Source organism: Petaurus breviceps, unplaced genomic scaffold (genome assembly GCF_028583685.1).
Source record: "Petaurus breviceps papuanus isolate PSGF00001 unplaced genomic scaffold, PetGlider_PUasm1.0 91133, whole genome shotgun sequence".
In the NCBI taxonomy this organism is placed as follows: Eukaryota; Metazoa; Chordata; class Mammalia; order Diprotodontia; family Petauridae; genus Petaurus; species Petaurus breviceps.
This window is the reverse complement of record NW_027187419.1, coordinates 747,877-760,563: the sequence shown is the minus strand read 5'-3', so window position 1 is coordinate 760,563 and position 12,687 is coordinate 747,877. Positions and strand designations below refer to the sequence as shown.

Sequence of the window (12,687 nt, the reverse complement as noted above, 5' to 3'; positions counted from 1 at the left end):
CCAAAGCAACTGGGGTTAAGTAACTTGCTCAAGGTTACACGGCCAGGTGTTTCTGGGTGGGTGCTAAGTATCTGAGCCTGGATTCGATCCCCAGGTCATCCCGACACTGGGGCCGGTGCTCTTACTCGCTGTGCTACCTGGCTGCCCCTGAATAAACTTATTTTAACCTTATAAAACTAAAACTTCTTTTGATCATGGTCTAAAAGAAATTCCAGCCCTTCTCCATATTACTTACAAAGTCCTCTCAACCCAGCTACTTAAGAAAGGAAAATCCTCCTTATCCAAGGGGAAATCATTTAAGTCCCAGTGGCAGTAAGGTCTAAGAACCCATAGGAGGCTCAAAGGATGCTTTAGCTAGTTTTTCTAGGGAGCTTCTCTTCAATGTTTTAGACATGCCCTTTTCCTTTGTCCATGTACCTTGTACTCTAACTGCCCAGTTGGTTGCAGATTTTGCATAGGGAGTAGGTTGTGCACGAAATTCATGTTAGGGGTCACGGGGAGGAACGGAGCCTGGGGGCTGACTCGAGGAAAGCCTGGAAGGAGCTTCTGAAGATCTTCAGTAACTTCGGTGCTGACAGCAAACAAAGTAAAAGAGAAGTTCAGTTAGACCCTTATTCAGAGCCCCTTCTATGAGAGGTAGCATGGCATAGTGGAAAAAGCTAAGCCTGGAATTAGGAAGACCTGGGTTTAAAGCCACCTCTGACCCTATCTCTTTGATCATGAGCAAGTCAATCTGTGAGCCTCAGAATGCTCAACTGTAAAAGTGACACTTATAACGCCTATATAGTGCCTACTATACTATAGTATATAATACAGTGGCTCATAGTGTTGTTGTGGTGACGAACAAAGGTCATAAAGGATAAGGCTTTGAGAAAGTTCTCTCTAAATATCACATGTAAATGAGAAGGAGGCTAAATTCAGTTCTATTTCCTATGGCTTTTGTCAGTTCTTTCCAGGGCAATGCAGTAACCCAGAGGGAGAGCTCTTTGGGTCTGGGGATTGACAATAGCTGCTGACTACTCATGCAAAACCAGTCTTCTTTACGCAAGAAAAAACCTTGGCAGCAGCCAGCATCAGGTTGGTTTCTAAAGTCTCAGAGGTGAATATAAACTTTCTGGAGGATGCAGGCCGTTCACTGGAAACAATGGCTACCCTCCACTGGGGCTGATCCCCCCGGGGAAGAATGTAATTATGCTTGTCAGTGATGCTGGGGAAGAGCAGCACTGCGTATTTGGGGCTGTCATGCCACAATAGAAGCTTTTACAACAAACTTTAAAATAAGAAAACTCCTAAGAGAATGACACAGGGCTCCACCTCTTTGCAGCTGACATAGTTTGTGGAACCAGAATCTGTCTCTGCTGACTGCTCAATCACAGTAATGGAGGCTGGGGACTAGAACAGCACAGGCAACATGGCAGCAGGAAAGGGGGACTTTTTTGAAAATCTATTTGGAGAGAGACAGTTAAAATTTTAAAAGACAATCATGTCTGATCTCTATGACCTCTGTGTCATGAAGAAAAAAGGAGGGAAAGGCTAATCATATACCTCGGACTCTCAGGCTGCAGGGCAGAAGAGGGGACATATGCTCCTCAGGGTCTGCAGGGTCAGGACTGTACCTCAGATGCATGCTCCCCTCCGGGGTGGCTCCTAAGCCACTCTATCACCTATGTTTGTACCACTTACTCTGTGAGTGTGAGAAACAACAGTATCATGAGGAGTGTCAGACTCACCTGAACTTTGTTGGAGCAGGAGGCAAGGGAAGGAAAAGAACTATCGATGAATCTTATGTATATGCAGGTTATAAAAAAAGGGGCTTGGAGCATTAAAGATGCTAAGATGTAGGAAGTTGGCATGAAGTGGTAGGACACATGCAACAAGTATACTGCTCTCCACATGGTTCTTTTGACATGTAACAAGGCAAGATGACATATAATCATTCCATCTTAATGTTTAAAATGGCGATGAAATACGCAGTAACTAACTACCCACCCACAATCCACGAGGCTGAGTTCAATGTTTGATCGGTAAATTGTCTCTAAGTCTTGACTTAGATTAAAACTAGTTTTGTGATGCCTAGCATAGATCTTCCCTGGAGGACGCTTAGAAGAATGTTCACGGAAAAACTGCCATGTGAGGAGAAATTCACTGCCTGGTGTGTAGCTGTGAGGCAAATACTCACCGGGGGTCAGCCACGCCTACTGTGTGCCTCCTCATTGAAAGATACCGGACCAGGGCTTCAGGAGATGGCTCCTCACCTTCATCACTGTCCAAATTCATTGTCCCATCCGTCTAGAGCAGGAAGGAGAATCAAAGTGAAAGAGCAAAAAACCTGGCATACAGCCCTTCTTCTTACAAAGACACATGCAATAATGACACAGATATAGTCAGTGGCTGACCACCTACCAAGTGCCACACATTGTGCTAAGTGCTGGAGACATAAGTATTTACATACAAGATACAGAAGCAGTGAAGGAGGGAATAATGGGTGGAGGAGGGACTGGGAAAAACCTCTTGTAGAAGGTGGGATTTGAACTGAGTCCTGAAGGAGGCAATGGAAGCCAGGAGTAGAGGAGGAGGGAGAATATCCCAGCCATGGGGGAAAGCCAGTAAAAAGGCAGAGATAGGAAATGGATTGTCTTGTGAAAGGAATTTCAAGGAGGCCAAGTGTAGCTGGGCTATCAAGGATAGAAGTGCAAGAAGGCTGGAAAGGTAGGAAGATGTCAAGTGATTAAGGCTTTTAAAAGCCAGATAGAGCCTTTTCTATTTGATCCTTGAGGTAACCGGGAGCTACTGGAGCTTATGAACAGGATGATGACAAAGTCAGACGTGTGCTGTAGTAAAATCTCTCTGGCAGCTGAATGGAAGATAGACTGGAGTGAGGAAGAGACCAAGCAATGGGCTGCAGCAACAGGCCAGGCGGGAGGCGATAAGGACCTGTGTCAGAAGGCGAGCTCTGTGAGTGGGGAGAAAGGGACAAATGCAGTATAATGACAAGATCTGACAGCAGACTGGGTATGTGAGATGAACGTGAGGGAGGAGGTGAGGAGGAGGCTGAGACCATAAGCCTCTGTTACTGGAAGGATGGAAGAGCAAAGGGTATGGAAGGAAAGATAATGAGTTCTGTTTAGGACATATTGAGTTTGAGATCCTATGGGACAGCCTGCTCAAGATGTCCAAAAGGCAGCTGGTGATATGGGACTCGAAGTTCAGGAGAGACTAGGGCTAAGTATCTATCTAAAGCTATAAAGATCTGTCTCTTGTCTCTCAGAATCATCTGCCAAGAAATGGTAATTGAACCCCTGGGAGCTGATGAGATTACTAAATGAGAGGTGCAGGGCAGTTTGTTCAACTTTACTGTATCATGGACACCTTTGGAACTCTGGTGAAGGCTAAGAACCTTTTCTTAGAACCACGTTTTTAAATGATTGAAGGAAATACTAGATTTCAATTAGAAGTGAGTGAAACTAAAGATCTAATTTTTTTTCTCCATTCAAGTTCAAGAACACTAGGTTAAGAATGCCCAATACAGAGAAAGAGGGGCCAGGACAGAGCACATGAGCACACAAATAGTGGTCATGAGCTAAACAAAGATCCAGGGAAGGAGACTGGGGAAAGAGCAGTCAAATAAGCAAGAGGAGAACAGAAAGAGGGAAGGGCCATGAAAACCTGGAGAAGTATTCTAGAGTCAAGGAAAGTGGTGTTGGTGTGAAAGACAGCAGAGAGGCTGAGAAGGATGAGGACTGAGAAAAGTACATTACCTTTTTTTTTTTGCTTTTCGCAGGGCATTTGGAGTTTTAAGTGACTTGCCCAAGGTCACAAGATAGTTTTTGTGTTAAGTGTCTGAGGCTAGATTTGAACTCAGGACCTCCTGACTCCAGGGCCGGTGCTCTAAAAGTACATTACTTCTATCAATTAAAACAATGCTGTCAAACTCAAATAGAAATGGTTCCCTGTGGGCTCCATGATGATTTAGAAAACCACAAATTAACAATGTCTGTGTTGAATTGTCCTCTTACTTGTGAGCTGTACTTGGGAAGTGTCTTGGCAGCATATGACATTTCTGAATGAAAAGCTCCTTGATCGTTTTGGAGAGACTGATTTCATGAGAAAAGAGAGATTTAAGGGAAGCACCTAGTGTGGACAGCATTCTCAAGGAGTTTAGTCAAGAGTGGAAGACAAAAATGACAATATTTAGTTAGCTGGGATAGTTGCATCAATTAAGGGCTTTGTTGTTGTTTTTAAAGATGGGGGAAGTAGTGGCATGTGTGTAGGCAGCAGAAGGGCTCTAGTATAGAGAGAAATAGTTAACAACTGGAGAGAGAGTGGGGATGGGTGAGGCAGCAATCTGATGGTGAAGACTGAATCCATGCAGAATCAAGAGGACATGTAGAGAAAGGTTTGCCTTGGCCAGGAGAATAGCTACCTCTTCATGTGAGCTAGGGAAAGCAAGAGATTGTGGGGAAAAGATATTAAAGTGATGAAAAATGAAGAGGAGGGAAGAAGAGGGAACACTCAGCAAATGATCACAGTTTTTTTCAGTGACATCTGGAGTAAGGTCCCCAGGTGAGAAGGCAGGGGTAAGAAGTAATCTTGAGAAGATTTCAGAGTCACTGTGGTGAGTGGGATTGTGAATTAATTAGAAAGGTATAAAAAGATAGCTTTGCTGCTCTGAGGGCCCAATTTAAACTATGTAACATAAATTTGTAATGGACCTAGTTATTGTGGTTTCTTAATGTTCTCCAGCTCTGTTCAACAAGTGAATAGAAGTAAAGGAAATGGGAAAAATTATGAAATATTCCTTACAGAAATAAATGAAATCTCAAATAACTGAAGAGTTATGAATGGATCGTGACAGAGCCATGCCAATATGATAAAAACAACAATGTCACTATCCTTTTATCTACTGTTGACCATCCTCTCCTCTCTGGGTTTTCCTGACAATACATTCTCCTAGTTTTCTTCCTCTCTGACTACTACACTTCTTAGTTGACTTTGTAGGCTCATCATCACACTCTCTAACACTGGGTTTTCCCCAAGATTCTATCCTGGGCCCTCTTTCCTTCTCCCTTTAACAATCATCTTTATGCAGATAACTCCCAGATATATAGACGGATATCAATATATGCCTATCTATATGTCTAGAGAAATAAAGATTTATATCTACTGATCTAAGTTTATATATCTGGGAGTTAACTATACAGATAGACAGCTACATATTTATATATCTGGTCAGCCATCTCTCTCCCATAAGCATCACTAATTGCTTATTGGACATTTTGCACAGAATATTCCCAAGACATAAATTCAACATATTTACTGAATCCATCATCTTTCCCTAAAGCCTTCCCTCTTTCATATTTCATTATTTCTCTCAACAGTACAACCAGCCTTTCCAGTGCTAAATTAATCTCAACATTAATTCTCAACTCCTTATTTTCCCTTACCATATATATCCAATTAATTGCCAAATCCTGTAGTTTCTACTTCCATATCTCTTGTATCCCCTCCCTTTTTCCACTCACACAACAACCACCTTTATTTAAGCCCTTATCACTTATTCAGGAGTGGGAAGCCTATAGCCTGGAGACCCCATGTGGCCTTCTAGGTCCTTGGGTATAGCCTTTTGACTGAGTCCAAGTTTTACAGAACAAATACTTTTATTAAGGGGATTTGTTCTGTGAAGTTTGGATTCAGTCAAAGGGTTGCACTTGAGGACCTAGAGGGCCACATGTGGCCTTGAGGCATGCAGGTTCTCCACCCCTGACTTATCTCCTTACACACTCAAATAGTACTAAATGACTCCCTTGCTTCATGTATTTCATAACTCCAGTTCAACCTATACACTACAGTCAAAGTAATTTTCTATTAGTTTATATCAGTCCACATGACTCTCCTGTTCAATAAACTCCAGTGGTTTCCTATTGCCTCTAAGGTCAAATAAAGACTCCTTTTTTAGTTTTTAAAGCCCCAACAACTTGACCTCAATCTACTAGTCTCCTTATTCCTGTTCTCATACTCTCTGATCATGGTAAATTGGCCTTATTCAAGGCACACTATCTCCTCTCTCTATTCCTTCATACAGTCTGTCTGTCCCCCATGCCTGAAATGCTCTCCTTCCTCATCTGAGTCATAGGACCCTTCTCTTCCTTTTAATATGCAACTCAGGTACTAACTTCTGCATGAAGCCTTGCCTGATTCCACTGTTTGTGCCCTCCCTTTCATACTACCTTGGATTTAGTTACTTTCTTTATATTTGTATAATTATGCTGTATATGTTTTTATATGTACCTGTTGTTTCTCCTATGAGTTCAATGCAAATAGGATATATCCTATGTACTTGTATCCCCAAAGACTAGTATAGTGCCTAGTACACAGCAGGTGCTTAATAAAGATTTGTTTGATTGACTGATGGGTAATATATATGCTATCTATTGAGGCACTAGTAGATGGTAGGGATCAGGCAAGGTTTTCTTTCTTTTTTTTAAAGTAATTGGGATTAAGTAACTTGCTCAAGGTTACACGAACAGTTATTTTGTATGGGTGTTAAGTATCTGAGGCCAGAACCGATCCCAGGTCTCCCGACTCCGGAGCTGGCACTCTTACTCACTGCACCACCTGGCTGCCCCTCAGGCAAGGTTTTCTACAGAAGCCAAGATTTGTGTGGCTCCTTCAGTATCTTTGGAGAATTGTGATGAGGGCCTGAGCTGGGGTAGTGGGTGTGTGAGTGAAGGGAAGAGAATGCACACACAAAATGTTGTAAAAGTAAAAGTGACATCACTTAACAATGGTTTAGTTACATATGGTGACTGCAAGTACAGTTGTCAAGAATGATACTGAGGTTGCAGTCCTGGGTGTCTTGGGAGGTTGGGAAAACACTAGACAGCAACAGGGAAGTAGGTAAGATGGGAGGATTTGGAAAGAAGGATAATAATTTGTGCTTTGAACATGTTGACTCTGAGCTGTCCACTGGGCATCCAGCTCAAAATGTCTAATGAGGTCAAGAGAGAGATAAGGGTAGGTTAAATAAATCTGAGAATCAGCTGCATAGAGATGATGACAGAGTCCATGGAAGCTAATGAGATCACCAAGTGAGATAATATAGAGCAAAAGGGAAGATAGCTCAGGATACTGTGTTGGATGATACCCACAGTCAGTAGGCATAAATTGTGAAGAAGCAGTCAGAGAGGGAAAGAGGAGAAGACAGTGTCACAAAAACCCAAAGAGAAGAGAGTATCCAGGAGAAGGTGATCAATAGCATCAAATCCTGCTGAGGGGTGAAGAAAGACCAAGACTGAGAAGCCCATTCAGTCTTCCCAACAAGAGATCACTGGTAATTTTGGAGAGGAATAATTTTGGAAATTTCAAATGAATAGTGAGATTAGAAGCCAAAATGCAGAGGGTTTAGAAGTGAAAAGGTAGGAACTCGAAGCACCTAATGTAGGTGAATTTCTCAAGGAGTTTCAAAGAGGAGGAGACATAGACGATGATGTATTAATTAATGCATTGTTGGAGAAGCTATGAATTGGTCCACCCATTCTTTTTTTTTTTTTAGAGGGGAGAAGGCAAGGCAATTGGGGTTAAGTGAATTGCCCAAGGTCACACAGGTAGTAAGTGTGTTATGTGTCTGAGGCCACATTTGAACTTAGGTACTTCTGACTCCAGGGCTGGTGTTCTATTCACTGCACCATCTTGCTGCCCCATGGTCTACCCATTCTGCAAATCATTTAGGATCAATACTTTGAAAAGTTCCTAAACTATGTATATCCTTTTGACTTAGCATATATCCAAAAGAGATTAATTACAGAGGAAAAGGAGACCCAGGTGTAGAAAAATATTTATAACAACACTTTTTACGACAGCAACTAACTGGAGACAAAGTGAGTACTCATCAACTGGGGAATGGCTAAAACAAAATCATGGTAAACAGATGTATTCTTTCTGTAAGAAATGATGAAAGGGACAGATTCAGAAAAACCTGGGATAACTTATATGCATGGATGCAGAATGAAGTAGACAGAACCAGAATAATTTATCTAATGACAACTATAATATCATAAGGCAAAACAACTTTGAAATAAACAAACTTTACTCAAACAAAACAACTTTACTCAAGAGGAAGAGTATAATGCCCTGGACCTGGAGTCAGGAAGATATGGGTTCAAATTTCACCTCAGATACTTTAATAGCTATGTGACCCTAGGCAAGTCACACAAGTTTTTTGTACTTTCCTCATTTCTAAAATGAGTGGGTTAGACTAGATCCCATCCAGTTCTAAATCTTGATCCTATGACTAATAAATGAAATGATCAAATATGACACTAGAAGATTGATGATGTAAGCATGCCTCCCACCTCTTGGAAGAATGGAGATGGATTAAATGTACAAAATGAGACATACTTTTTTAGACATAACCAATGTGAATCTGTTTTGTTTAACAACACATACGCAGTAAAAGAGGGGACTCTTGCTTCTGGAGGGAGAGTTATGGGATGAAGGGGATGTGAAAAAAGAAAATAAGACAAGAGCACAAATGGAATACTTTAAAAATATAACAGAAGGAAGTCCAAAAAGGGGGTAGTAGTGTTGGTGCTACTGTGTTCAATTCAATATGTACTTAAAAATGAAAGACTAGGAGCAACAGTGCTTCTGTTGCTTTTTTCCTGTTCTTTTTTGGTATACGGAAACACCCATCTTTGCTGATGTTTGTCAAATTAATGACTAAAAAAAAAAAGAAAGAAAAAAGGTGTAGGGATGACGAGGGTTCCTGCTGGCGTCTGCCAGGGATAGTTACTTGCCTCCACAATTTGGTTCTCCGGGTTGATCAGCTGCACCTGGGGAACATTGATGCTTACAGTGGTACCTGCCTGTTCCGCCTAGAAAACAGGTGACATACATCTGAGTGCATACACATACCCAAATGTGCACATACACCATAACCAGCGGAGGAAAAGAACATAGCTTTTCTCAAACTTTCATTACAATGTCTAACCCTCTTGCTACTCAAAACCTAGAAGCTACTGAAAGCAAATTATCTTTAGGAGAAGAATCCCTCCAAATCATATTGAAAACACTATCTTGTAACCAAATATAATGTTGGCTGCCTAGCCTTTAACCCTCTTCCTCCAAGCTCTATGGCTTGGAGAGTATGAATGGAAGAAAGGGGGAAGGTAGGACAAGGGTGGGAAAAAAAGGTCTAATTGACTGTAGCTAACTGTAGCTCTTTTGACTCAACCCCAATCTTTTTAGGCAGAAAGGGCCTCACTTTATTCTTGGGATGGGTGTTGTCTATTCTAGACCAAGTACACTAAGGTCATTGCTCACCTGGATAGCAGCTGGTGCTGGGAAGGTCATAGTCCGAGGTACACTGGGAGGTGCTCCAATACGCAGGTTCTTATGTCTCTTAAGCCGATCACACAGTAGGCTATAGATTGCACTGTAGTGATCGTAGGCATCTGTCCTTAATGACTGCCAAGAGAACAGAAAAAGGCCTGATAAAATAATATGTCAATGTCTAAACTCTTTCAATAACAACAATGAAGTATAAAAGCCTCTAGGTAGGAAAAAAAAAGAAAAAGAGGATGTAAACCATATACCTTCCCCTATTTTCTAATCCCTGTAGAGGTAGTTACCTGTAGTGTTCGCTCCTTGTCCAGTCCCATTTCTACCATGGCTAACAAAACATCTTCATTCAGAGGTTCCATTTGTCTTTCTACCTTCAGATGCTGGCATTCAGTTATTAACTGCAAGACATATAGAAAGGGAAGTTACAAACCTTAAACTGTTCAGGTAAGCACTCTAAATAAGAGTGCCCTTCATGTCACTTGATAGCTAAATTTGCTAGTTTGGCATATTTGCCAAAGGATAATGCTGAAATGAGACACCTCTGCAAATAAAAGTTTCCAGCTGCGGACAGTTTGTCCTGTGCTCTATTTTTTTTTTGAAAGGAGTGCAGAAGATGTTTATGTACAAATCAGTCTGATTGAAATGATGGAAATAAAGGGGAGATGGACTCAGTGAACTCAAGCAAGAAGCTGTATACCCCATTGAGTGCCAGGGAACAAGAATTAGGAGCTTAATGTAGGGAGCAAGCAGCCCTGCTGTTTGAATATCCTTTAATATCTCATCTTGCCAGCTCTATTTTGCTCTCCCAATATTACACAATAGCTTAATTCCACTTCCTACCTTTTCAGGTCATGGCCTGATTACAAAAACATAGCGAGGAAAGTGCAGCCACCCCCCTAGGCAGATGGTGCAGAGCTCACCCTCTCGAAGTTGGGATCGGCCTCTCCCAGCTTCATCCATTTGTGCTTGCAGATCTGCTCCATTGAGAGGCGCTTACTTGGGTCTAACACCAGCATGTGGCGGATCAAGTGCTCACATTCTGCAAGACAGAAACAGCAGGCTATTTATTTTCTGGTCAGGGGGAAAAATTCCAAAGAACTGAGGAAATATAGTCAATTTCAATTTATGAAGTTGCCAAGGTCCTTTGCTTTTTCAACTTGCTCCAGGGCTTCGGCCATTTCACTGCTTACTCAATCAAAGGAGTGAAATGAAAATTAGACAATTTGGTTACTTGTTAGTATTTTCATTAAAAGTCTATCTGGGGAGGCTTAAAGTTACTAGTTACAAATTTGTTTGGATAATAATCTTTGGATATTTCATTTCTTCATGCTTTCTCTGGACCCATTCAATTCAAACAATGTAAGGTTGAGTATCCTCAGAGATCTCTGGTGTCTTAACATTTCTCAAAACAGCCAATCCTTTCCTCATACATATATTGTTTTGAACAGTATCAAACTTCTGGCTCAGGAACTTATTAGTTTTTCAGGGTATGTTAATCTTAAAACCCAAGTAATTAAAAGTTGATGATGGCACACTGTGGAGTTAATTATGGAAGGACAGAGAGAGGAAGTGAATTAATTCCCAAACTACAGGAAACTTCCCAGGAACTCATGAAGACTCTAAGTATTCTAGTGAATAGTCACTTGAAAGTGTGCGGTATGTAGAGGTAAAGAGACACCCTGACTTCTTTAGGACATTTTCTCATAAATCATGCAGCTGTAGAAAGAATACTGGCTTAAGAATCTGAGTTTGAATTCTCCCTCTACTATTCACTTTCTGAGCAAACCTGAGCAAGTCCCAACATCTATGGGCCTCAGTTTCCTCATCTTTAATAGGCAGGTACTATATAGCCTCTCTCACAAGGATTAATGTGAAAATCTCATTTAATACAGTTCATTTGTTCCTTGTCTAGTATTGTAAAATAAGAAAGCAAACAGATTAAGTGACTTGCCTAGGGTCACAGAGCTAATAAGTGTCTGAGGCTGGATTTCAACTCAGATCTTCCTGACTCCAGGTCTGGTTCTCTTATCTAATGCACCAACTAGCTCTGGATGTCTGTCTGTTTCTCTCTCTCTTTCTCTCTCATACTCACTCACTCACACACCTGCACACACACGCACATGCACACACACACACACACACACACACACCCATGCATACACAAAAACATAAAGCACTTAATGAATGAATGAATGGCATTATTTCATTAAAGTAGGCTGGCCCTCTATTTTATTAGAAACAAAACCTATTATCTTATATGGACACACATACTTGTCCATCCTAATCCCTCTACTCACACAGCCACCATCCTAACACAGGCCCTCATCACCTTTCACCTGGATTATTACTGAAACATCTTACTGACTGGTCTCTTGGCCTCCAGTCTCTTTACTTTATCCAGTTCACCCTATGCCATGATGCCAAAGTAATTTTCCTTAAGTGCACATTTGATTATCTGACCCCCCCCATTCAACCAACTTCAGTGGTTTCTTACTGTCTTTGTTTAGCTTTTAAAACTCCACACAACCTGGTTCCAACTTATCTTGACAGCCTCGATGAACTCAGAAATCCTGGCAAACGGGCCTCTCTGTTCCTCATTCACGTAACTCTATCTCCTATCAAATGAGATAACATTTGTAAAAGCGCTTAGCACAGTGCCTGGCACATAGTAAGCACTATATGAAAGCCGATTCCCTTCCTTCTTCCTTTGCATAGGCCATCCCCCAACTCCTTCCTCACCTCTGTCTCTCCCCTATAGATTCAGCTTCTACATGAAGTCTTTCCTCACCAACTGCTAGCACTCTCCCTCCCAAACTACCTTGTCCTTACCTATTTTACATTATCTTTCAATTTATTAATTTTATCCTTATGCTGTCCATATGTACTTGCTGTCTCTCCCATTAGAATATAAGCCCGGAGCAAGCAGGGATTGTTTCTTTCTTTGTGTTTGTACCCCCCAGGATCTAGCTTGGTGCCTGCCTGCCAGCCCGATCTAGGATCAAATACAAACTCCTCTGTTTGGTATTCAAAGCCCCCCCTAACCTGGCTACCGGCTACTTTTCCAGGCTTCTTACACAATACCCTCCTCCAGACAATTCCAGTCAGACCAGCCTTCAGGCTCCTCTTCATTCACGACATTCCTTCTCAGCCCAGGCTGTCCCTACCCTGGGAGCACGAGCTCCACCCCTTAGAATCTTCAGCTCAAGGGCCTCCTTCTTCGGGAGGTCCGTCCTCATCTCCTCAGATGTTAGTGCCACACACACAGCCACCTTATACTTATTCCAGATTTACTTAACCTACACACACACACACACACACACACACACACACACACACACACACACA

At 41.8% G+C, this 12,687-nt stretch overlaps 1 protein-coding gene across 2 annotated transcripts in view; it reads right to left on the bottom strand.

Moving 5' to 3' along the window:
• The window catches only part of SIK3 (SIK family kinase 3), a 284,614-nt gene that overhangs the window by 32,450 nt on the left and 239,477 nt on the right, over positions 1 to 12,687 (bottom strand). For both annotated transcript variants that reach the window (XM_069080272.1, XM_069080273.1), the window contains exons 7-12: positions 10,263 to 10,381; positions 9,630 to 9,740; positions 9,322 to 9,465; positions 8,796 to 8,873; positions 2,180 to 2,289; positions 418 to 571 (exon numbers count right to left, since the gene is read on the bottom strand). In XM_069080272.1, the coding sequence (XP_068936373.1) occupies positions 418 to 571; positions 2,180 to 2,289; positions 8,796 to 8,873; positions 9,322 to 9,465; positions 9,630 to 9,740; positions 10,263 to 10,381 (716 nt within the window). The remainder of the gene's footprint in view (positions 1 to 417; positions 572 to 2,179; positions 2,290 to 8,795; positions 8,874 to 9,321; positions 9,466 to 9,629; positions 9,741 to 10,262; positions 10,382 to 12,687) is intronic.